General features: G+C 40.6%; 1 protein-coding gene across 1 annotated transcript in view; it reads left to right on the forward strand.

The window, feature by feature from the left end:
• Positions 1–26,956, forward strand: part of LOC126236189 (protein masquerade) — a 231,556-nt gene extending 204,600 nt beyond the window's left edge. Inside the window, exons 6-10 of the mRNA XM_049945292.1 lie at positions 3,167–3,367; positions 8,777–9,005; positions 22,661–22,938; positions 24,406–24,560; positions 26,677–26,956. Coding sequence (XP_049801249.1) covers positions 3,167–3,367; positions 8,777–9,005; positions 22,661–22,938; positions 24,406–24,560; positions 26,677–26,844 — 1,031 coding nt within the window. The 3' untranslated portion in view covers positions 26,845–26,956. The remainder of the gene's footprint in view (positions 1–3,166; positions 3,368–8,776; positions 9,006–22,660; positions 22,939–24,405; positions 24,561–26,676) is intronic.
• The last annotated feature ends 956 nt before the right edge of the window (positions 26,957–27,912 follow it).

Here is a 27,912-nt window from a genome sequence, read left to right on the forward strand (position 1 = left end):
TGTGCAAATGAACTCTGGAATTGTCAGTTCACCATGTCTACTCCATTCATATGTACATTCATTACTCGCATACGGACAGAATTTACTTTCATCAGTGAAGACAACAGAGCATAATTCCATACTTCAGTCAAATCTTTCATGACATCAGAGAAGTCATTCTTGGTGTTGTTGTTGTTGTCTGAGTGATAGCTTGGCCAGAGGCACATGTGATCTCAATCTTACTGCAAGCAGATGCTTCCTAATGATTCCTGATGACACAACGCCATGACGTGTACCCAGATTTTGTCCTTCAATGATATGCAGTCAGCCATCGCTGCTCACACAATCCATTGATCTTGATGTGTCTCACTTGAAAGCAGTCTCTGTTGAAAGCAGTGAAACATCACTGACACATTGTGCCCAACATGTGCAGAAATCCACTGATACATCCATCCAGCTTCCCGTAGGCCCAAAAAGCAACCCTGCTCAAATGGCTAAAGCTGTTCAGAAGCAGAAAGAACTCATTGGTGAGGTTTGTTTGCGCCCTAGAATTAATGTTGGAAACACTGTTCACATCTAAACTCAGGCCTTCTGTGCACCATATGATCACCGATGACTGTGACAAAAAAGCACTAACATTTCAACCTCTCAATATGCACATCTTATACTCTGGTGCCAATGAACAGAGCCCTTGATGGTGTTTCTATTTTTTTTTTTTTTTCCAGAGATGTATGAACTCTGCTCATCATGCATATAAGACCTATGTTTTAACCAATTTGCCCCCTCACAAGGTATTCCCATTAACAAATTCCATACCATATACAAATTTACTCCAAGTGTAGAGATTGTTAAACGTGAGTTGCAGAAATTTGGTGTCTATGTTCCTAAGAGTTCTCAGTTATACTGGACCCTACAGAATATAATGTGTGACTAGAAAAATAAATGAATGTACAAATAAAAGCTGCCATTATATGCTACATCATATTGACAAATGCTAGAAACTTCAGTATATAATACTTGGGGCAGCACTATTACTTTCTGCAGAATGATTTATGTCAAGCTAGGACATTTTTTACGAAATTCTGCACTAAAATGTAGAATAACAACATCATGGTGTGATACCATGATCTATGATGGGATATGGGCACATCCAGTGATGGACAGAAGAGGCAAGCTGCTAGATTTAAAAGACCACAAAATCTCCAAGACTGACAATGATTTATATGTGCTCAAAACTTAGCACAGACAGGAGTGTGAGATGCTTTTAACAGTTTCCACAACAAAACTTTGTCTCAAAGTCTTGCAGAAAATCTAAAGAGCTTCTGCTAATATGTAAAGTATGCCACCAGTGACACACTGTCAATCATGTCACTTTGTGATAGCAATGGTAATGTTACTAAAGACATCACCACTGAAGTTCAATTACTGAACTCAGTTTTCTAAAATTGTTTCACCAAATAAAATGCTTTAAACATTACAGAATTCAAATCAAGTATAGCTGTCGACTTGAGCAGTTTAGAAGTAGATATCCTCAGTACAACAAATGCATTTAAGTTACTTAACAAACAAAAGTCTTCTGGTCCAGATTGCATCCCATTAAGGTTCCTTTCAGAGTATGCTGGTGAAACAGCTCCATTTTTAGCCATCATTTACAACTGCACACAAATGAAAGATCCATACCTAAAAACCATAAAACTCCACAGGTCATACCAATATCCCCAATACTCAAGAAAGGAAATATGAATATTCTGTTAAATTGTAGATCCACATCACTGACACATTTGTTGTAGGATTTTGTATTCCAACATTATGAAATGGTTCAAAGAAAATACCATAAACATACACAGAACCAGTATGGAATCTGAAAATGTGTTCTTGTGAAGTGCAACCGGCTCTTTATTCGCACAAAGTAATGAGTGATACTGAGGGGAGGTCTCAAGTTGATTCCACATTTCCAGGTTTCCAGAAGGCTTTTGACACTGTTCCTCACAAAAGGCTTCTAATAAAATTGTGTGCCTGTGGTATATCATATCACATACGTGACTGGTTTCATGAGTTCCTATCAGAAAGATCACAGTTCGTCGTAACTGATGAGAAGTCATCTGGTAATACATGTTTTATTTGACATTCCTCAAGGGAGCTGTTGTTAATCTACATAAATTATTTAGGAGACCATCTCGGTAGCCGTCTTATATCATTTTCAGATGATGCCATCGTTTACCACCTAGTAAAGTCATTAAAAGATCAAAATGTATTACAAAATGATTTAGACAAGATATCTGCAAGGTGCAAAAAATGTGCCATTTGACTCTCTATAATAGAAAGTGTGACGTCTTGCATGCAAGTACTAAAAAATTTTTGTTAAAATTTGGTACATGATAAGCCATAAATTTAAAGGTTCTTGCTGTAACCATGTGTCTAGGGATTACAAATATGAACAACTGAAATGGAGTCATCATAACGAGAAAACATTTTTGGGAAAGATGAACCAAACACTGCATTTTATTGGCAGAACACTTGGATGGTACAACAATTCAACTGAACAAATGGCCTCCACTAAGATGTCCATCCTATTCTCCAACACTGCTGTGCAGTGTCGGATTCTTACGAAATGGGACTGATGGAGGACATCATAAAAGTTCACTCACTTTGTTTTATCTCAGAATAGTGGAGAGTGTGTCATGGAGTGAGATGGAGTTAAAGTGGCAACCATTAAAAGAAAGGCATTTTTCATTGTGCTGAGGTCTTTGCATGAAATTTTAGTCCCCAGCTTTCTCATCAGAATGACAAAATATTTTGTTGATTCCATCCCACATAGGAAGGAATGACCATCATGATAAAATAAGAGAAATCACAGCTCACAGAGTAAGATACAGGTATTCGTTTTTCCCACATGCTATTTGAGAGTGAAATGGTAGAGACATGGACTAAATGTGGTTCTATGCACCTCCTGTCAAACACCTATATTTGTACTGCAGAGTAATCATGTAGATCTAGATGATCTGGAATTACTAAAAATCCATTACATCTCAAGCCACTTTTCAAACAGAATATCACCAGCCTCTGGAACTTATTAGAATTTGTGGTACTGGTATAGCTAGCATCTTCAATGGGTTCAAAGAAGAGCATTTATTCAATTTTTATGGTTTCTAATATTATAAATATTAATTAAAAACTTGTCTTGCAGGTAATGCAGAAATGACAGATCTCTTCAAGTGCCGTAAGTCTGGCACACAATGCTGTGCATCAAAAACTCTCATCCGTGAAACAATTGAAGAGAAATCAGGGCATTCGTCAGACCAGAACCATACTGTTACTGCAGTTGAACCGTATCATCCAACTTTAAGGCCATCACATCATCCAGCACCACACAACCCATATACAACAAGTGAGTCCTATATCTTTCCTTTTTGTGGTTTTTTGTGTCTTTGTATCTGTTAAATGTTGCCTGCAAATTCCTTTACAATTTAATTTCATTTTCTGCAGATGTTTGTTTAGAAAAATATAATTACATCAATTTGCCATAATTGTACTGTTTATCAGTTTCACAAGGATGCAGTTTCTGTGTATATATGGTCACAAATGGAGATTTGTTAAATTTAATTTCACTCTATCTGCCAATGTCTCCTGTCTAGAAGCATTTGTAACCTCAACAATCAATTTTGTGTATCAAGGGAACATAACCAGTTTTCCAATAAGAAATAACTTTCACATTTAAACCACTGTAAAATCAATGGAATACATGCAGTGTGAATGTTTATGTAGTCAATAAATTTCAAAATTAATGTATGGCAGATTACAAGATTTTGAAGGCTCTTTAAAAAAATAATAATCAGCTACTGCAATTCAGTTACATGAAGAAGAACCAAAATTCCAATCCCAAAGAAAGCAGGTGTTGACAGGTGTGAAAATTACCGAACTATGAGTTTAATAAGTCACAGCTGCAAAAAAACTAATGCAAATTCTACAGACAAATGGAAAAACTTGTAGAAGCCGACCTCGAGGAAGATCAGTTTGGATTCCATAGAAATATTGGATCATGTGACACAATACTGACCTTACAACTTATCTTAGAAGAAAGATTAAGGAAAGGCAAACCTATGTTCCTAGCATTTGTAGACTTAGAGAAGGCTTTTGATAGTGTTGACTGGGATACTCCCTTTCAAATTCTAAAGGTGGCAGGGGTAAACTACAGGGAGCGAAAGGCAATTTACAATTTGTACCGAAACCAGAAGGCAGTTATAAGAGTCGAGGGGCATGAAAGGGAAGCAGTGGTTGGGAAGGGAGTGAGACAGGGTTGTAGCCTCTCCCCGATGTTATTCAATCTGTGTATTGAGCAAGCAGTAAAGGAAACAAAAGAAAAATTCGGGATAGGTATTAAAATCCATGGAGAAGAAATAAAAACTTTGAGGTTTGCCGATGACATTGTAATTCTGTCAGAGACAGCAAAGGACTTGGAAAAGCAGTTGAACGGAATGGACAGTGTCTTCAAAGGAGGTTATAAGATGAACATCAACAAAGCAAAATGAGGATAATGGAATGTAGTCGAATTAAGTTGGGTGATGCTGAGGGAACTAGATTAGGAAATGAGACACTTAAAGTAGTAAAGGAGTTTTGCTATTTGGGGAGCAAAATAACTGATGATGGTCGAAGTAGAGAGGATATAAAATGTAGACTGGCAATGGCAAGGAAAGCGTTTCTGAAGAAGAGAAATTTGTTAACATCGAGTATAGATTTTTAAGTGTCAGGAAGTCGTTTCTGAAAGTATTTGTATGGAGGGTAGCCATGTATGGAAGTGAAACATGGACGATAAATAGTTTGGACAAGAAGAGAATACAAGCTTTCGAAATGTGATGCTACAGAATAATGCTGAAGATTACATGGGTAGATCATGTATCTAATGAGGAGGTACTGCATAGAATTGGGGAGAGGAGAATTTGTGGCACAACTTGATAACAAGAAGGGACCGGTTGATAGGACATGTTCTGAGGTATCAGGGGATCACAAATTTAGTATTGGAGGGCACCGTGGACGGTAAAAATCATAGAGGGAGATCAAGAGATGAATATACTAAGCATATTCAGAAAGATGTAGGTTGCAGTAGGTACTGGGAGATGAAGAAGCTTGCACAGGATAGAGTAGCATGGAGAGCTGCATCAAACCAGTCTCAGGACTGAAGACCACAACAACAACAACAACAACAATGAAAAAAACACAAAATCAGGTGAACCATATGGCTCCAGAGACCTTTTAAAGTCTCAAACATCTATGAGGTTTATAAGCAGACTGAAGCAGCAAACGAAAATTTGTGTCAAGGCCAGGATTCGAACCCAGGTCTGCTGCTCACTAGGTAGATGCATTAACCACTACACCATCCTGGCACAGTGGCTTTGCACAGCTGCATGGACTACCCTAGCATGCCTTCTTCCTCAATCCAAATTCCCATTCACGCCTCAACCCACTTGGTACTCCCCCTAAACTTGAATAGTTTTTCAGAGGCTCTCTGACTGTATTGGAATAGCACCTCAGCATAAAATGAAATGGGAGATTCTCCTTGAAACCCAGGCATATGTGCTTTAATCAAACGAAACTACATAGGAGGTGGAATCCAAAATTTTCGGGACTGATGCTGCCATCTGGAAAGTAGGAGTAGTAGATCTTTGCATTGCTGGGTGGCAAGAGCTGCATATCTGATGAGTCAGTGTGCGGAGTAGCATTCAGTTGGGAGGACGTGTTGCATGTCCACAGTGATTTCCGTAATACTCTGTGTTTGGTGTGTGGCGATTTTACAATGGATCTGCAAACAGAACAGTGTGTGTGTATCAAATTCTGTGCGAATTTCAGGAAAAGTGCCACAGAGACCCTTGCAATGATTCAACAAGTGTTTGGGGGACACAGCATGAGCCGTACAGTCATCCTAGTGGAAGAGCCTGGGCTCTCGAAGACCCAAAAAAGCAAGACGGGTGAAGAGCAAAGTGAGGAGCATGATCATCGTATTCTTCGATACCAAAGGAATTATGCACAAAGAATTTGTCCCACCCAACCAAACAGTGAATTCCACATGCTACCGTGATGTTTTGTGATGGCTCTGTGAAAACATGTGGCGACGACAGCCCGAACTTTGGCATCAAGGGAACTGGCTGCTGCATCACGACAATGTGCTCTGTCACACATCATTGCTCACCAGGACCTTTTCGGCAAAAAACAATATGGTGGTTGTACCCCACCCACCATAATCACCAGAATTGGCACCTTGCAACTTCGTGCTATTCGCAAAACTGCAAATCAAGTTGAAAGGCCACCGGTTCGACACTCTAGAGATTCAAGAAGCATCGCTGGTGGTGACAAACACACTCAAAGAACAGGACTTCCAGAAAACGTTTGACCAGTGGCAGAAGTGCTGGGACTGGTGAGTATGTGCAGATGAGAACTACTTCGAGGGTGGTGGTGACCATTAGTCCAAAGGTAACGTTTTTAACAGATGGCAGCACCAGTCCTGAAAATTTTGAGTAGCACCTCATTGTTCCACAGCCCTTTCCAAGTCTCAAACATCTGTGATGAATAGGACTTTGGATTAAGGAGTATAGTGTAATATCAGCAGTTGCTGAGGCTGGACTGCATGCAGCCAACTGTGCCTGATGGAGGAAGCAATTCATGGATGTTGGGGGTAAGGAGGAGGCTGGAGTTGGGAGGGGGAGGGATAGCAGGATAGGGGTGGGGGAAGATGTAATGCTGCTTGTGGGAGTAGGGAGGGAAGTGATGGGGACAGGGTAGGGTTGCTAGGTACTGAGTGGGACAGAAGGTTGTGTAGTGCTGAAGTGGGAATCCACCTATCCCCTTCCATGCTCCCACTCCAGCATTACACAACCTTATATTCGACCAACACCCCCACTAGTCTATTGTCCCTACTCTACTTCTCTCCTTTTCCGCTCCCCTCCCACCCTCTCCCCCCTCTCATTCAGTACCTAGCAACCCTACCCTGTCCCCATCACATCCCTGCATACTCCCACAAGCAGTATTACACCTTCCCTCCACCCCTATGCTGCTATCTCTCCCCCTCCCCACCCCAGCCTCCTCATTCCCTCCACCCATGGATTGCTTCTTCCATCAGGCACCGTTGGCTGTAGTCAGTCCAGCCTCAGCAGCCAGAGACAGTGTTTATGTGTGTGCGAGTTGTGCTCATGTGACTGTGTGTGTTTTTCACTTTTGAAGAAAGTCTTTTGACCAAAAGCTCAAATGCATGCCTGAAGGCAACTCAACATCTCCTAGCCTCTTCATAACATTGTCATTGCTCCCAGTTGGATTTATCAACAATACCTGGTTCTTTCAGTTTATCTGGGCCTCGTCTGATTAATTTCAGCTTCATGGAAGACCAGTTTGGGTTTTGGGTAAATGTAGGTACACAAGAGGCAAAACTGACCCTGCTACTTAACTTATAAGATAGATTAAAGAAAGGCAAATCAATGTTCATAGCATTTATAGATCAGAGCAAGGTTTTTACAGTTTTGAATTGAATACACTCTTTGAAATTTTGAAGGTACAAGGAGTAAAATACAGGGAGCAAACATTTACTTACAACTTATAAAGAAATCAGACAGCAGTTATAAGAGTCAAAGAATATGAGAGGGAAGCAGTAGTTGAGAACAGAGTGAGACAGAGTTGTAGCCTATTCCTGGTGTTATTTAGTTTGCTCATTGAGCAAGCAGTAAAGGAACCAAGGGAGAAGAAATAAAACCTTTGAGTTTTTCTAATGGCATTGTAATTATGACAGAGATGGGAAAGGACTTAGAAGAGGAGATCAACAATGGATAGTGTCTTGAAAAGAGGTTATATGTTGAACATCAACAAATGTAAAATCAGAGTAATGGAAAGTAGTCAGATTAAATCAAGTGATGTTGAGGTAATTACAAAATGAGACAGTAAAAGTAATAGATGAATTTTTCTATTTGGGCATCAAAATAATTGATGATAGCCAAAGTAAAGAGGATATAAAATATAGCAAGAATTTTTTAACTGTAATTTTTTAACATATGATATAAATTAAGGGTTAGGAAGTCTTGTCTGAAGGTATTTGTGTGGAGTGTAGCCTTGCATGGAAGTGAAACATGTATGATAAGTGGTTCAGACAAAAAGAGACTAATGGCATTTGAAATACCATGCTACAGAAGAATGCTGAAAATTAAATGGATAGATCAATTAACTAATGAAGACATAATGAACGGAATTGAGGAGAAAAGAAATTTGTGGCAATGCTTGACAAAAGGAAGGGATTGGTTGGCAGGACACATCCCGAGACATCAAAGTATCATCAGTTTAGTACTGGAGGGAAGTGGGGTGAGTAAAAATCATAAGGGGAGACCAACAGATGAACACAATAAGCAAGTTCAAGTGGCTGTAGGTTGGAGTTGTTATGCAGTAATGAAGATACTTGTAGACGATAGAAAAGAGTGGAGAGCTGCAGCAAATCAGTCTTCAAATGGAAGACCACAACAACAGTCTCTACTTTTCCAGTACTTAGCGTTCATACATAATAGGTATGAAGGAAACATAACTGATGAGAATCCTAATGCTTAATAATAAACACATGTGTTGCCACCACACCTTTTTCATTTGGAATTGTCTAAACACTTATGTCTGTGTCACATCTTTATCTTTTGAAGTTGTCCCTTGAAAAATAATGCTTATCTTACCTTTTTGGAATTGGATGATATGATATTAGTACAGAAATATTCTCACATGTATTCTTTTTTAATTTGTGCTAATCACAATAAATGCAAAGCAGTATTTTCTCCTGTAGGTGTGGCTACCACAACTACCACTTCAACAACAAGACCACCAGTTTACAGCAAGTATGTATGTGGTGTGAAGGGTACAGCACGTCATGGTAGAGTTGTAGGTGGAGAGGATGGGGATCCTGGTGAATGGTGCTGGCAAGTTGCTCTCATAAATTCCCTAAACCAATATCTCTGTGGTGGAGCACTCATTGGCACTCAGTGGGTTCTTACAGCTGCACATTGTGTCACAAAGTGAGTACAGATTATGCATTTATCACTAGATAATGCTGACTGTTAAAATTTAGTTCTTTAAATTCCTGGTTCCTTGTGAAAGCTAAGCATGTTCTACATATGATGCTCATAAAATGCATGTAACATCTGTCACACTATTCAGTGTGTCTATGTATCTTGAAGGTTTTCCATAATATATATGTTAATGGTAAAATTATTCTCATTTGCACTTCAAATGGACTAAGTATCCAGTACATGCATATGCTAATCTTCTTTAGGTTATATGATTCAGCTTAACATTTATAACAAGTACCTAATACAAAATTGACATAACCAGAGAAGGAAAGTTGCTACTCACCATATAGCGGAGATGCTGAGTCATGATAGGCACAATAAAAAGATTTACACAATTAAAGCTTTCAGTCATTAAGGACTTTGTCAGCAATAGACACACATACACACACACACGCACACACACTCACATAAATGCAACTTGCTCACACACCTCCAGTCTCAGAGAGCTGAGACCACACTGCGAACAACAGCACAAGTTCATGATGGGAGTGGTGACTGGGTGGGGGTAAGGAGGACCTTGGGCGGAGAGGGGGAGGGATAGTATGGTAGGAGTGGCGGACAGTCAAGTGTTGCAGTTTAGACGGAGGGCAGGAGAGAAGGTGTGTGGGGGTAAGTAGCGGACAGGAGAGAAATAAAAGAAATTAAAAGACTGAGTGTTGCGGTGAAATGACGGCTGTGTAGTGCTGGAATGAGAACAGGGAGGGGGCTGTATGGGTGAGGACAGTGACTAATGAAGGTTGAGGCCAAGAGGGTTACGGGAACGTAGGATGTACTGCAGGGAAAGTTCCCACCTGTGCAATTCAGAAAAGCTGGTGTTGGTGGGAAGGATCCATATGGCACAGGCTGTGAAGCAGTCATTAAGACGAGGGATATCATGTTTGGCAGCATGTTCAGTAACAAGGTAGTCCACCGGTTTCTTGGACACAGTTTGTTGGTGGCCGTTCATGTGGTCAGACAGCTTCTTGGTTGTCATGCCTACGTAGAATGCAGCACAGAGGTTGCAGATTAACTTGTAAATCGCATGACTGGTTTCACAGGCAGCCCTGCCTTTGATGGGATAGGTGATGTTAGTGACTGGACTGGAGTAGGTGGTGGTAGGAGGATGTATGGGACAGGTCTTGCATCTAGGTCTATTACAGGGATAAGAGACATGAGGTAAGGGATTGGGGTTTGTGTAAGGATGGAGATTCTCTCAGTGAGGGCACAGTAACCAGCCACAATGGGGCGTCCTGACTGGTTGGTTTTATGGACTTTAGGAAGCCTATAGAAGGTGGGAGTGTGGGGAGTGGTAGGGGTAAGTAGAGAGATGGACTCTGGGGAGAGGTTCTGGGATGGGCCTAAGGATTTGAGTAGTGACTGGAGATCCTGCTGGATTACTGGAATGGGATCACAGTGGCATGGTTTGTAGGTGGAAGTATCTGACAGCTGATGGAGTCCTTCTGCCATGTAATCCTTGCGGTTCAAAACAACGGTGGTGGAGCCTTTATCAGCAGGTTGGATTACAAGGTCGGGATCAGTTTTTAGATGTTAGACTGCAGTTCTTTCTGCGGATGTAAGGTTAGTTTGCATGTTGAGGGATTTGGGGAATGATGTTGAGGCAAGGTTCGAGGTTAAGAAATTCTGGAAAGTTAACAGGGGGTGATTTGGGGGCAGCGGGGGTGGATTACAGTTGGATGGAGGAGTGAACTGAGTTAGGCAGAGTTCGACATTGGTCTTTGGTTGAGTCTTATTGGTAGGGTTGGTGGCAAAAAAGTTTTTCCACTGTAGGAACTGGGAGAAGGAGAGAAGGAAGGAGGTCTTAACAAGTCCTGTGTTATTTAGGTGTGGGGCAAAAAGTGAGGCCTTTGGAAAAGATATTTCTGTGTGGCTAAGGCTTCTGGAAGAAAGGTTGATGACTGTGTTTCAGGTCCAGTAGGAAGTGAGTAGGATGGAGAGCTTTTTGAGGTGGTGTTGCACATGTTGCTCAAGTTCCTGCAGTGCAAGGGTTTCAGTGTGTGTTATGGGTTCCAGGAATTTGGTATTGCAGAGCAGGAGAATTTTGTGGATGGAGAGAAGGTACTGCAAGGAGGATTGGGCTTGGTTGATATGCTTTTTCAGGACTATGTTGGTAAGGGCCAAGGATTGACGGAATCTGAATAGGTGGAGGTCATTGTGGAAGGAGTGGTGGCAACCAGAGATGGGTAATTTTATGGTAAGGCCATTAGTGGGGATTTCATAAGCCAAGCAGCAATGCAGGAACAGTATGTGGGACTGGGATCTGGCTAGGAATAAGGAAACTTTTCTAGATTGATGCAGATGGAAGGAGCATGGATTCATGGTGGTGCAAAAAATGCGAAAAATTACTTAAGAAAGTAGAATTATGTCCGAAAATCTACGCAAAAATACACCCAAATACGTGTGAAAAGTACGAAATGGATGGACAAGGGGGAAAAAAAAGAGATGAAATCTGAGGAAGACGACGATAGTGTAAGGTTAAAACTCACTAAAACTAGCGAGAAGTCACAAGGGTCAAATTAGAAAATAACTAATCAATAATAAATATATGTATATTACTGCAGGCAGCAGGTTTAAGGGCGAATAAGCATAAGGGGATGGCAGATGTGACTGGAGGAGGTGGATTTAGTGGGTGCGAACAAGCATAGAACGGGGAAAGTGGGGAGGGGGTGGGGAGAGGTTTGCAGTTAGAGATGTAAGATTGTGTGGCACCGGAAAAGTGCGGGAGATAACATGCAAAAATCCGGGAATTGACACAGGGAGCGTGATCAGTTTGAAGGTATAGGTTTCATTATATCGGCGGAAGTATTGTGGGACCCAAGATGCTGCACTAAAAATCAGCGTGGTCTTGAAGCCATCTGTTGTGCATGGCCGAGACGGTTGATACAGTGTGGCTCATAAGTAGAGCATGCAGTGCAGTTCGTAAGACAACAAGAGAAACACAGGAAAGAAAAGAAAGAAGGAATGCATTGAGTATAGCGGATGCAAAGAATGTAGTTACAAAGGAAAACAGCACAGGGTTAGGATAGAAGAAAAGCTGTCAGGTAAAAATCAAACAATGGAAAATCGAGGATGGAATGTAACAATACCAGAGAAGGAAAGTTGTGACTCACCATATAGCGGAGAAGCTGAGTCGCGATAGGCACAATAAAAAGATTCACATAATTAAAGCTTTCGGCCATTAAGGCCTTTGTCAGCAGTAGATACACACACACACACACACACACACACACACACACACACACACACACACACACACACACACTTACTCACTCACATAAACCCAACTTGCACACACATCTGCAGTCTCAGAGAGCTGAGACCACACTGAGAACAGCAGCTCCAGTGCATGATGGGAGTGGCAACTGGGTGGGGGAAAGGAGGAGGCTGGGGTGGGGAGGGGGAGGGATAGTATGGTGGGAGTAGCGGAAAGTCAAGTGTTGTGGTTTAGACGGAGGGCAGGAGAGAAGGTACGGAGAGTGTGCCTCGGAGTACCACTGTCCACCACTTCTACAACCACATCCAAACCTCCCCCACGCCCCCTCATAGCTGACAAACCCTGTCTCGCAGACCTACTATATTTACCCCACCCTCCAAAACTCCCTCCCACCACCACACAGAACCCAGAACCTAAACAGACCTGCAACACGGTTATGAACCTTTCCTCCAAAAGCCTTAGTCCCACAGAAATATCAGTCCTTTCCAAAGGCATCGCCTTTTGCCCCACTCCAACCATGCTGGACTAGTTAAAGACCTTCTCTCCTTCTCCCGGTCCCTACAGTGGAAACACTTTTTCACTACCAACCTGACCAATCAGACTGAACCTTGCCTAACTCAGTTCACTCCTCCCCCCAACTGTGATCCACCCCCACTGCCCCAAAACCACCCCTTGTTAACTTTCCAGAATTTCTTAACCTCGAACCTTGCCTCAACATCATTCCTCAAATCCCTCAACATGCAAACCAACCTTACATCCACTGAAAGAACTGCAGTCCAACATCTAAAAACTGATCCCGACCTTATAATCCAACCTGCTGACAAAGGCTCCACCACTGTTGTTTTGAACCGCAAGGATTACATGGCAGAAGGACTCCATCAGCTGTCAGATACTTCCACCTACAAACCATGCCACAATGATCCCATTCCAGTAATCCAGCAGGATCTCCAGTCACTACTCAAATCCTTAGGCCCATCCCAGAACCTCTCCCCAGAGTCCATCTCTCTACTTACCCCTACCACTCTCCACACTCCCACCTTCTATATGCTTCCTAAAGTCCACAAACCCAACCACCCAGGATGCCCCATTGTGGCCAGTTACTGTGCCCCCACTGAGAAAATCTCTGCTATTGTAGACCAACACCTTCAACCTATTACCTGGAACCTATCCTCCTATATAAAAGATACCAACCATTTCCTCGGCTGACTCTCCACAGTTCCTCTCCCTTTATCACACGGTGCCATGCTCGTCACTATTGATGCCACCTCCCTGTACACTAACATTTCTAATGCCCATGGCCTTACTGCTGTTGAACACTACCTTTCCAGACACCCTATGGATTCTAAACCAACAACCTCCTTCCTAGTCTCCATGACCAACTATATCCTCACTCACAACTACTTCTCTTTTGAAGGCATTACCTACAAACAAATCTGTGGTACGGCTATGGGCACCCGCATGGCACCATCCTATGCTAACCTATTCATGAGCCATCTAGAGGAATCCTTCCTAAAAACCCAGAATCCTAAACCCCTCAGCTGGTTCAGGTTCGTTGATGACATCTTTGCTATCTGGATTGAAGTTGAGGACACCTTATTCACATTCCTCCAGAACCTCAACAACTTCTCTCCCATTTGCTTCACCTGGTCCTACTCAACCCAACAAGACACCTTCCTAGATATTGACCTTCACCTCAGAGATGACTATAGCAGTACCTCCATCCATATCAAACTTCCACTTCGACAGCTGCCACCCATTCCATACCAAGAAGTCCCTTCCGTACAGCCTAGCCACCCATGGTCGTCGCATCTGCAGTGACGAGCAGTCCCTCTTAAAATATACCGAGGGTCTCACTGAAGCCTTCACTGACTGTAATTATCCTCTTATCCTTGTACAAAAACAAATCTCCCATGCCTTATCTTTCCAGTCTCCCGCCACCTCCAAAAGTCCCACAGTCCGGCCACAGAGGAGCATTCCCCTCGTAACTCAGTACAATCTGGGACTGGAGCAACTGAATTATATTCTCTGCCAGCGTTTTGATTACCTCTCATCATGCCCTGAAATGAGAAATGTCCTGCCCACTATCCTTTCCACCCCTCCTACCGTGGTATTCCACCGTCCACTGAACCTACACAATATACTTGTCCATCCTGGCACAACCCCCAATCCCTTACTTCATGGCTCATACCCCTGTAATAGACCTAGATGCAAGACCTGTCCCATACATCCTCTTACCACCACCTACTCCAGTCTGGTTACTAACATCACCTATCCCATCAAAGGCAGGGCTGCCTGTGAAACCAGTCATGCGATTTACAAGCTAATCTGCAAACTCTGTGCTGCATTCTATGAAGGCATGACAACCAAGAAGCTGTCTGACCACATGAACGGCCACCAACAAACTGTGTCCAAGAAACAAGTGGACCACCTTGTTACTGAACATGCTGCCAAACATGATATTCCTCGTCTTAATGACTGCTTCACAGCCTGTGCCATATGGATCCTTCCCACCAACACCAGCTTCTCTGAATTACGCAGGTGGGAACTTTCCCTGCAGTACATCCTACGTTCTCATAGCCCTCCTGGCCTCAACCTTCATTAGTCACTGTCCTCACCCATACAGCCCCCTCCCTGTTCTCATTCCAGCACTACACAGCTGTTATTTCACCGCAACACTCAGTCTTTTAATTTCTTTTATTTCTCTCCTGTCCGCTACTTACCCCCACACACCTTCTCTCCTGCCCTCCGTCTAAACTGCAACACTTGACTGTCCGCCACTCCCACCATACTATCCCTCCCTCTCTCTGCCCAAGGTCCTCCTTACCCCCACCCAGTCGCCACTCCCATCATGCACTTGTGCTGCTGTTCGCAGTGTGGTCTCAGCTCTCTGAGACTGCAGGTGTGTGAGCAAGTTGCGTTTGTGTGTGTGTGTGTGTGTGTGTGTGTGTGTGTGTGTGTGTGTGTGTGTGTGTGTGTGTGTGTCTACTGCTGTCAAAGGCCTTAATATCCGAGACCTTTAATTGTGTGAATCCTTTTAGTGTGCCTATCGCGACTCAGCATCTCCGCTATATGGTGAGTAGCAACTTTGCTTCTCTGGTATTGTTACATTCCATCCTGGATTTTCCATTGTTTATTATAAAATTATACACAATAATATAATACTTGCTAAAACTGATGGTAAGGCAGTGTCATTCTTCAATAATATGGAATGAGTTCTAGGAATATGAAAATGTGTTGTTCCCCGAACTTGATTTGAAGGTATTTCACCAAAAATTAAACTGGTGAATGATTTAATGTTCAACATATTATTGTGTGGCAAGGATGCCTTGGATAATAATACACACAGCTAGTGTGGACAGTGTTGCTACAGACGTGTATATTCTATGTATGAAATAATAGAGGGAAACATTCCACGTAGGAAAAATATATCTAAAAACAAAGATGATGTGACTTACCAAATGAAAGTGCTGGTAGGTCGACAGACACACAAACAAACACAAACATACACACAAAATTCAAGCTTTTGCAACAATCTGTTGCCTCATCAGGAAAGATGGAAGGAGAGGGAAAGATGAAAGGATGTCGGTTTTAAGGGAGAGGGTAAGTGGGATTGGAATGACTCCTTACCCTCTCCCTTAAAACCCACATCCTTTCGTCTTTCCCTCTCCTTCCCTCTTTCCTGATGAGGCAACAGTTTGTTGCGAAAGCTTGAATTTTGTGTGTGTGTTTGTGTTTGTTTGTGTGTCTGTCGACCTGCCAGCATTATGTATGAAATATATAGACACAGTTGTTGGTCTTGTAAGAGAAGTTTATTTGCCCAGCTTGCAGAAAAATACACAATGATTACTAGTTTCAGCATAATTAAATCACCACCTTCAGATCATATGCACAGAAAAATTTTTTTATTTAACCAATCCATGATGTAGACTGTTGACATTAATTGGATACAACTGTAATGTATATGGAGGTACAGTTATGAAAAATTCTAATGTCAAACCAACATAAACTGCAAATTCAAGGTAAACATACCTTATAGAGATGACATTACACAGTACCCTCTTTGTCATACAATAACACAATAGCTGAGTGCACAGTAGTTACAGATAAAATACAGGGTGATTATAATTAAAGTTAAACTTTCAAACCACTGTAGAAATAACACCACTGATCAGAATGACGACAAATTGCAATGGAATATTATTGGAGAAGGGGAAAAATGTATGGCAGAAGAAAAATAAATAGTTACAAAATGTAGCAATAGATGGCACTGTAAGCATCAGAATTTAGTAGTAGTCGACTACAAATGACAAATGAATCATACAACAATGCCTAAGGTGTACGTTTGATGTTGAACAAACTGTACTACGCAGTGTGCAGGGGTGTACAGTTGTGATACTATAAGTTATGTAAGTCCATCCACCAAGGCAAGGTCATATCATATCGGATGGGAAAAATTGGTTTGTAATTGTCTTGAGACCACAAATCATATAAAAAGCATCACTCACATCAGTTTTTAATTGTTCTGATGCCAAAAACTGCATAAAAAGCATCAGTGAAAATCAAATCGGGTTATTAATTTCTGTATGACTGGCACAAAACATATTCACTGTGCTGTTCAACGTTTTCTGCAACAAGTTGAAATTGAAAAACAGCATGTTCCACAACTGATCAAAGTGTTTCCAGGGTCACATTCAGAATGTGTTGCATAATGCATGCCTTCAGTGCTACTAAGTTCGCAAGCAGAACATTGAACACAACATCTTTCAGATGGCCCCACAGCCAGAAGTCACACGGATTAAGATCAGATGATCAGGACAGTCAGGCTGTAGGAAAATGGTGGCTGATAATTCTAGAATTTCTGAAGTGGCGCTTCAGTAGCTGCTTAACTGGATTTGCAATGTGCGGAGGTGTACCATCTTGCATAAAAATGATCCCATCCACACATCCATGCTGTTGGCGAGCTGGGATGACATGGTTTCACAAAAGACACGCATAGCGCTTACCAGTGACAGTACAGGTAACAGGAACGGTAGCACCTGTCTCTTCAAAAAAATATGACCCTATGTTAAATGATGCCCTAAACCCACACCATAAAGTGTCCTTTTCAGGATGAAGTGGTACTGGTTGATTTGCATGTGGATTTCCCATTGCCCATATTCGACAGTTCTGTGTATTATGTCCTGTCAGATGAAAGTGGGCTTCGTCTGTCCATAAAATCTTCCATGGCCAATCATTGTCCACTTCCATGCAAGCAAGAAATTCTAAAGCATAGGTCTCTCTTGTTGGCAGGTCAACAGGAAGCAACTTGTGCACATGCGTAATTTTGAATGGATAGCAAAGAAGGATGTTTTGCAGGATTTTACGCACTGTGGTCACTGGTATGTCCAATGTTCAGGTAATTCTCTGTGCACTGCATGTTTGCACACCACCACTTGTGTCCTCCTGCATTACTGTGACCATTGCTACCACTGACGTTGAATCAATTAGTTTCCTCCCTCTACCAGGTTGCACACCAAAAGAACCTGTCTTTTCGAATTTCCGAATCATTTCCTCCTGACCCACAGCAGTCATCGGACCAATGCTTTTTTTCAAACCCTTCAGTGTCCAGAACTTCTGCAGAGCGATGTGTGCACAGTCATCATTCTTGTAATGCAGTTTTACAAGCAGAGCATGATCCAGCATTGAGACTGTCATGGCGAACGTCACAGACAAGAAAGGAGAAAAAGCCATGTATCTGGCATGTTTATGCCAACTTCAGTGGGTCATGCGCAAGACAGGTGTTTTAATTTATGTATTCTGACACATACAGCGCCATCTATTGATCAATTTTCACACTATTTTTTTTCTTCTGCCTAAAGATGGATAATAAAATAAATAAATATCTTTTCCCCCTTCTCTGATAATATTCTATTGCAATTTGAGGTCATTCTGACCACTGGTGTTATTTCTACAGCGTTTTGAAAGAATAACTTTAATTATAATTACCCTGTAGATTGGACATGTATGACATGTTTTCATGTTGTGTCTTGTTGACATCTCATAGGAAACCTCTATGAGGTAATAAATGGACAACATCATGTTTTGAGGTGCCACCAGATGGTAGCAGTCTTTTACAACATAAAATTATGTCTTTGAAATAGAATATAAAGAATTTTATATTTTTTATTTATATAGTGCTCTGTATACAATTTGTATTTGGATGTTTGCTTTAAAGCCCTGTGTCATATATTTATATTCATGAAACGTACTTCACATTTTAAGTAATGACTAATACAATATGGTGGATTAAACCATTTTAAACCTTCATCCGTGATGACAGTCCAAGACCGAAACTGGTAGAAATCCTGTTTAAAATAAAAACAACTGATGGTTCAAATATGCATTTTATATGTTATTTATATATGTATGAAAATCAATAAAAGTAAAAGGACTATATACCTGGTTTTCCTTATACATATGCCAAAAATTACACTCCTGGAAATGGAAAAAAGAACACATTGACACCGGTGTGTCAGACCCACCATACTTGCTCCGGACACTGCGAGAGGGCTGTACAAGCAATGATCACACGCACGGCACAGCGGACACACCAGGAACCGCGGTGTTGGCCGTCGAATGGCGCTAGCTGCGCAGCATTTGTGCACCGCCGCCGTCAGTGTCAGCCAGTTTGCCATGGCATACGGAGCTCCATCGCAGTCTTTAACACTGGTAGCATGCTGCGACAGCGTGGACGTGAACCGTATGTGCAGCTGACGGACTTTGAGCGAGGGCGTATAGTGGGCATGCGGGAGGCCGGGTGGACGTACCGCCAAATTGCTCAACACGTGGGGCGTGAGGTCTCCACAGTACATCGAGGTTCTCGCCAGTGGTCGGCGGAAGGTGCACGTGCCCGTCGACCTGGGACCGGACCGCAGCGACACACGGATGCACGCCAAGACCGTAGGATCCTACGCAGTGCCGTAGGGGACTGCACCACCACTTCCCAGCAAATTAGGGACACTGTTGCTCCTGGGGTATCGGCGAGGACCATTCGCAACCGTCTCCATGAAGCTGGGCTACGGTCCCGCACACCGTTAGGCCGTCTTCCGCTCACGCCCCAACATCGTGCAGCCCGCCTCCAGTGGTGTCGCGACAGGCGTGAATGGAGGGACGAATGGAGACATGTCGTCTTCAGCGATGAGAGTCGCTTCTGCCTTGGTGCCAATGATGGTCGTATGCGTGTTTGGCGCCGTGCAGGTGAGCGCCACAATCAGGACTGCATACGACCGAGGCACACAGGGCCAACACCCGGCATCATGGTGTGGGGAGCGATCTCCTACACTGGCCGTACACCACTGGTGATCATCGAGGGGACACTGAATAGTGCACGGTACATCCAAACCGTCATTGAACCCATCGTTCTACCATTCCTAGACCGGCAAGGGAACTTGCTGTTCCAACAGGACAATGCACGTCCGCATGTATCCCGTGCCACCCAACGTGCTCTAGAAGGTGTAAGTCAACTACCCTGGCCAGCAAGATCTCCGGATCTGTCCCCCATTGAGCATGTTTGGGACTGGATGAAGCGTCGTCTCACGCGGTCTGCAAGTCCAGCACGAACGCTGGTCCAACTGAGGCGCCAGGTGGAAATGGCATGGCAAGCCGTTCCACAGGACTACATCCAGCATCTCTACGATCGTCTCCATGGGAGAATAGCAGCCTGCATTGCTGCGAAAGGTGGATATACACTGTACTAGTGCCGACATTGTGCATGCTCTGTTGCCTGTGTCTATGTGCCTGTGGTTCTGTCAGTGTGATCATGTGATGTATCTGACCCCAGGAATGTGTCAATAAAGTTTCCCCTTCCTGGGACAATGAATTCACGGTGTTCTTATTTCAATTTCCAGGAGTGTATTACAAAAATATTATTACTGCATTATGATCATTGTTACCAGATACATAAAGTGGTAAACTATTAACACTGCAATAATAAATTCTTGGTACAAAGATAATATGAAATATGTGTCATTCTGTGGAGCAAGTTTTCAAAATTAACTATGTATTACATGAAAGTGCATATTTCCTGTCAAAAATTATGTCAATAAACTTATGGTAATCTTTGTCAGAATGTATAGTACACATAGGATATAGTAGTATTACTGACAGTATTCATTATCAAAAGTCATTGGTAATTCTACTGAGTAAAGGATGCATATTTTTATTGATAGTGGTGTTACTGGATTGTTCTGTCACTGCTTGGTAGAACACTATGATATTCATCAATAATAATGTAAACTTCAGATATTATAAAGTATATACTTATCCTGTGGACCAGTTTTGGTTTACAAAACTGGTTGTGACAATGACTTTCATTAGCAAAGTAATTATTAAATAATCATAAATATTTGTCAATGAAACTATATATGTGCACAATCTCAAGAAGGTTACACCAGCTTTACTCACTCCATTACAAACTACAATAATGTTTCACTGCTGCTAACTTTTTTTAAGATTTAGAATGAATGTCTATACACAAAAAATTGGTTCTTTTGAACATAACAGCAATCTAGATATCAGTATCAATATTAGAATTTTTGTCGTATTCAATTCAGATAGGGAACGAGAAGGGAAAAAAAACCCTCTCTGTGTCTCTGTATGCAACATAATCCCTCCTATATCATTCTCAAGGTCTCCTCACAAGATAAAGCATGGAGGTAATAGAACTGCCACACAATCTGCCTTGTACATTGGTTATCAAAAATTTCCCAATAGGGTTTTGCAATAATGTAGCTATGCTTCATCCAAATATTCCCATTAAAATTATATGAGTATTTCTGTTACACTTTCATATGAGCTGTACCAACATGTTTTTATCCTAGCAGCATGTCTATGAATTTGATATGTGTGTCATGCCTATGTGAGAAGAACACCAAATACCAAAGCAGCATTCTATACTTGGTTGCACTAGCACATAATATGCTATTTTCATTACAGGTGCCTCCCACTCTCCCAGTACCACAACGGTAAATCCAAGCCTTCCATTCACCTTCTCTGCTGCTAATTTCATGAGTGCATCTTGTCTAATATTGCTTTATAATATTACCTTAGGTATTTGAACAATGTGAAGGGCTTCAGAAGTTATGATCTGGTGATCAGGTATTATCAATATTTTTCTGTTTGTCAAGGGTATTATCTTTCATTTATTCACATTTAAAGAAAGTTGCCATTCAATATACTAAATGGAAATATTGCCTAAGTTATTCAGCATTTCCTTACCATCAATCAGTGACAATATTTTCCTAGAGAGAACAGCATTAGCTACAAACTACCTGAGAGTGCTGCTAACCCCATCTGATAAATTCTTTAAGTGTATGGAGAACATCAGGAGTGCTGTAAAGCTTTCCTCAGTCACACCCAATGTTACTTTTGTTTCTGTTGAACATTTGCTCACATATTTTCTGACAAGTAGATACCTCTGTTATACTGTGCATTGTATAATTAGTGGGATCTATTTTCCCAACATTTATGAGTCAAGAGTATATTTGTGAAGGTAATCCTTACATTTATATCCCACTATTCTTTGTGTCACAAAGAGATAGTATGATCTGGCTGTAAATTACCTTCAGGAGGTGAAATTCCAGAACTGTCAAAAGATAAATTTAAAAGTGGAAAAAAACTATTCCTAACTTTTGAAACTATCAGCTGCTTTCTCAGGGAGAAAAGAAGGATAAGTCAAGAAATGACAGAAAGGAAAGACAGATCACTGATACCCCAAGGTGAAAGGGGTCCACGTGTTGTCATGACATCCTCTTTTACAGTTACAAAGTATTATTCACTGCACAAGAGACTGTTAATAAATATTATTTAATAAAGGGTCTATTTTCACAGTGTATTCAAAGTAAAATTAAGTAGAATTCTATCATGATGATGTGTCTTGTTTGCACTGAATAGTCAGAACTGTTTCTTTCCATATGAGAGTATCATCAGTATGTGAGTTTGTATGATGGTCAAACAATGGTACAGTAGGAGGCTCCTCAAGAAAGAGTGTGTATTTAAATGCACAATTTAATGATTCCTTTGTTGGTATATTACCTGTAGTTTCAACATCAGGCTGGATGGAGAATTTGATCCATTGATTTACTGTATAAATGACTGAGTGTCCAAGGTTTTTCTGAAAGACATTTTGCCATGATCTAATTCTAAAAATTGCTGTTGCTTCATGCATATCACTTGTTATAGATGCACAAGTTGCTGTTAAGATACATAGTTATCATTTCCAATTGCATAAACAAACTAAGACATTATGCCTTATTCACTGCCATATCCAGTTAGCTCTTTAGTAACTTCAATGATAAATGTAGTAGTTGAATTCTGATATCAAACTTCACAGTACAGTTCATTTTCATTCCAGCATTGTGAGATCTGGTGATGCTATCTATGTGCGCGTTGGTGACCATGATTTGACACGTAAATATGGAAGCCCAGGTGCACAGACATTGCGTGTAGCAACAACATACATCCATCACAACCATAACAGCCAAACCCTGGATAATGACATAGCATTACTGAAGTTACATGGACAAGCTGAGCTCAAGGATGGTGTGTGTCTAGTCTGCTTGCCTGCCAGAGGAGTTAGCCAAGCAGCTGGAAAGCGCTGCACTGTCACAGGATATGGATATATGGGAGAGAGTGAGTATAACTTTGTAAGAAGTATCCAGTGAGATTTGTGTGCTTCCCACCACAAGTTGTGTTTGAAGCAATACAGTAATAAAGTAATTAAGGTATTTTTATTTTCACTTTCATTTCATAAACACAGTGAAAATTAATGCTGACTGAATTGAGAAACTTAGTAATAGTTCAACTTCCCAGACTAGTAATATACAATGAGATACAGATTCAATCATAAATGTTGAATAATGTTGCCAAGCCTAACTCTCCTGTACTTTTTAATTCTAGAATTGTCCTGGAAGCGAGTTTCCTTAGGACTGCAAACAAAAAGGAAACATTGTTTGTTGGGAATATTTATTGCAACAGATGCAGGAATGGTTGAGCTACCTCTCTGCATAGTCACAGTTGAGATGCTTTTTGTACAGTGAGATAAATTTCTGTATTTCTGCCTCACAGAAGTTTGCCATCAAGGCTTGGAACTAGAGCATAACAGATACCTCGTCACTCTGTGAAAATGTTACTCCAACAATAACATTGACAGGTGCAGCAAAAGATAGAAATAATTGGGAATAAGATGAGAATTGTAATATGGATGGTCAAACACCTCCCTATGCAACCCCTGCAAACAATATATAAAACTTTTTTTCTTTTTTTTCTCTATTTTAATGACACCCACCTTAAGTTATCTGTAGGTAAGGATTGTCAACTATCAAACACACCCATACTTAACACCTAACACAACGTGTTCTGAATGGTCCATTGCAATTACAAGAACTGATATTTTCACACTGCTACATTTACTTTACTTTACTTTAATGTAACAGTTTGCCACTATGACTTTCCCTCAATGATTCTCACTGATGAGGTACAGACATCCATTACGATCACCATAAGATTTTCCATTGGCCAACCAGAACTTATGTGCTTCGACACTTCAACGTCAACTTATTAATGACACCTGGGTTTTACATCAATATAAATGAAAATAAATTTTCATTGGCACTATGTTCTGTGCTTCTAAGCGTTTTGCATATCCCCCATACATAACACTATTATCTGTCTCAAAGCAGCATATCAGGTTATATGCAATAATTAGTGATAGGAAGAAGTTCTTCTACAGATAACAGACAAAATCCATGTAAGTGGAGCTGCTGCATTCCAAAAAGTACTGAGAAGACACCGAACCAAGAGAAATATCAGTTGCAGAACCTGACACAAATATTGTTCAACTGTATAAGAATAGTCTTTTTTCAAGAATACAATTAAGACAAACAAGAAGAAATATACACTACTTTGGACAGAAGTGATTAAATAAGCTTTTTGTGGTGGAAAAATAAAACAAAATAGACCATATAATACTTGTTTTTTTAAAGACTTACAGAAAATATATGTAGTCCAAAGGAGTTCATTATTTCAACACACTTACTTTCCTGTAACTCTTTTTCAGTTTCATAATGTAAACTGAATAATAAAAATTTATTATTTCAGCTGGTCCTATCCCATTGAGGGTCCGAGAAGCTGAAATACCTATTGTGAGTGATGCAGAATGCATAAGAAAAATCAATGCAGTTACAGAAAAAATCTTTATCCTTCCAGCAAGCAGTTTTTGTGCTGGTGGAGAAGAAGGAAATGATGCATGTCAGGTAAGATCTGTTTTGTCAACAAATAGTCTATGTGAAGCTATGAGTCAAATATCTCATTTTTTTCTCTAATTATATTTCAGTGTTGCAAATATACTGACTTACCCAGTGGCAGACTACTAATGAGGAACTAGTCATATAAGACTCTTGATAGTTAGCTCAAAGTTGTTTATAGAATAACTATGGAAAAACATGGTTATGTTGTTCACATTACACAAGGCAGACGTGGCAAGTAGTAGCAGGTTTAGGAAGCGCCTACAAACCAAAATTTAAAGAAATGAGATTTCAGTTTTCAACTAAACTGTTTGCAAACTGGGCACAGATATTTAGCAGTTCTGCAAATTTAGCACATGCTGCAGAAAGATAATAAGTTTTAATTGGTAAAAGTGCTTCAAATTTATGATCCTACCAAATGTCTACTTATCAGGTAACAAACAAAGCTGTGTAAAACCCTTTCTAATGTATTCTCTCCATTCCCACAGAGTAGATGGCTACCATTGATTCAACAACTGTAATATATTTCACAAAGCATACAAACACACTATTTTGTTTAGTTTTCCCTTCACTGTTATCCATGTGAGTGGTTGTAAAACCTACCCTATGTGCCCTGCAAGTGGCATAATGTCAGGAACAACCAATGCCAAAACATGTTATCAAGGAAAAGATGACTTGTCAGACCACACCTTTGATCTACCAACTCATCTTCAAGTTATGTTCAGAATTTCATATTCACACTTACACCACTAAACTGATAGTCTAATCAGATGGGCATAGAAAAATTATCTGTACTAAAAATATCCAGTATTACATTGCTTCGTATGCTGTGCAAATAATTAGTCCTGCATCTAGGATGCTTGGAAGGAGAGGTTTTTTGTGTGTATTAAAAAAAATGCTATCTGATCTCTAGATTTTGCACAGCTTGTTCTGTTCACATAGGATTGACACATTAATAACCAGATGCTGAAACTGAAAACACAATTGTATTATAGACATATAAAGAAGGACAAACTTGGAGTTTTAAAGGAGATGATCGGCCATCAAGATGAGAATGAGACTTACTAGCTTCTTTCCTAGTTGATTCATATCACAGGATGACATGCATGAGAGGCACACATCTGTATACACATACTTTAAATTAACATTATCTTCCCTTGACCAAGGTGAAAGACTTGTTCATTGCCCCCAACAAGCACACTGTACTCCATCTCTTGTCACAGGTGTATCCTACCCTATCAGACACAAGTCCACCTGTGGAAGTAACCACAACATACACCAGCTCGCTGTAACTTCTGCACAGTATTTTATGTGGAAGTGACCACCAACATGCTGTCCACCTGAATGCATGAATGTGACCAAAAGCAGAGTTGACCACCCAGTGGTGGAACATGCTGCTGACCACACCAAGTTCATCTTCAGTAGGCCCCCACCATAAGGATCACCCCCTCTCCCCCCACCACAGTTCCTCTGAATTACATACATAAGAACTGTCCTTGCAACAAATCATTTGATCGTGTAATCTTCCCGGCCTTAATTTACCCTACCCCTCTCCTCTACCCACTTCCACCCCTGTCTTCATGACCCCCAAACCACTCGTTCTATACTCACATCCTCCTCACTGTAGACTCTCTCTTCCTCTGTTGTATTTCCCCTTCTAATTCACTCTCAACAGCCAACTCCCTCTGCCTATGTGAGAGAAATCTCACCAATGCCACAGCCTTATCTCATATGCCTGCTTTCTGTTCCTCCCAGCCATCCATCCCTCCTTGCCTTCCACTCCTCACCTCCTTCCGACCCTCGCTCAATCCACCTAACACACCCCCATTCTAACTGAGCTGCAGTGCCAGCAAAATTTAGTCTCCAGGGACACGCAAGCAAGATGACCATTAACAAAACTGCTCAAAAGACAAGTCTAAATATCAAAAATACATGATGCCTAATTTACCACCAAAATTAACACCAGGAAAAAATTGTTACTACTAACTTATTTCATTGTCTTCTCTTGTATGTTTTTTTCCAGATTAATGTAATCTTATAATCTGCCATATGTGGATCTCTGGTATTGTTGGACTGTTTAGTATTTACAATGAAAAGTTATTTGTTTCATTTTTCTGTCTTGTAGGGAGATGGAGGTGGGCCACTGGTTTGTCAAGATGATGGATTTTATGAACTAGCAGGTTTGGTATCTTGGGGATTTGGATGTGGCCGAGCTGATGTCCCAGGTGTCTATGTGAAAGTTTCCTCCTTCATTGGTTGGATTAATCAGATTATCAGTGTAAATAATCTGTAGCGAACAGAGATAATAGAGCATAATTTCACTCTGTAAATAACTCATTCTATTTATATCATCATTAAATATTTTTATCACTGAGTTTACAGTATCATTTAGTGCAATAGTATCAATCACCATCAAACATCATAAGTAATGCAATAGAATTTATCTCAGGGTTTGATGCCTAATATACAATCATGATGTCTGATAGTTGAAAAGTATTCCAGTTTTAAGTGTAATACAGCACAATAAATGCATACTGTATTTAAAATTTAAACATTGTATAATATCATCTTCTATAATATCTGACTGATGCCACAGAACATATAAGTTTCACAATATACCAAAAACTTATTTTTATATCACAAGTTATCATTATATAGTAAGAAAATGTAAATATTTGTTGTTAATTTATATACACATCAATGACTGAGCCATTAAATGGCTATTTTTAAAATTCATTTTTTGTATGAATAAATGTGTGTCAAAAACATGTTTCAGTATCAGAATAAATGTAGCAGCACTCACAGTTGTGTAAATAAATGTATTATATTGGCTTAGTGCCCATGAAATCAGTTTCTTTGATGATTTTTCTTTAAAAGTGCTCTGTAAATACAAAAGGCAATAGACATGAAGACATCAACAAACATTGTATTCAAATGTTTTTTATTCCAGTCTTTGATCACAATATCAATTCTTTTGACAATGACCAGTTTCAGTATCTAATGACCATCCTCAGATCTTTTCTACACCATGTCCTAAAGTGATAAGATGTAGAAAAGATATGAGGAAGTCATTACATACTGAAACCGGTCATTGTCAAAAGAATTGATATTGTGATCAAAGACTGGAATAAAAAACATTTGACAGTATTGGATCACTGTTTGTATACGCGACTATGTCACAGCTGGTGAAACATTATATTACAAAAAGTGTAAGTGTTATTCACATTTAAAAATGCTTTCAGAGTAATGTTCCACAGGTCAATAATGAAAAACAAACCGTCTGATGACTGTATAATACCCACTTCATCCACCTCACACTCTACTGAGTAATCTATATTTGATGCCAAACCAATTTCTCTTT

The sequence above is a fragment of the Schistocerca nitens genome, chromosome 1 (genome assembly GCF_023898315.1).
Source record: "Schistocerca nitens isolate TAMUIC-IGC-003100 chromosome 1, iqSchNite1.1, whole genome shotgun sequence".
Classification (NCBI taxonomy): domain Eukaryota; kingdom Metazoa; phylum Arthropoda; class Insecta; order Orthoptera; family Acrididae; genus Schistocerca; species Schistocerca nitens.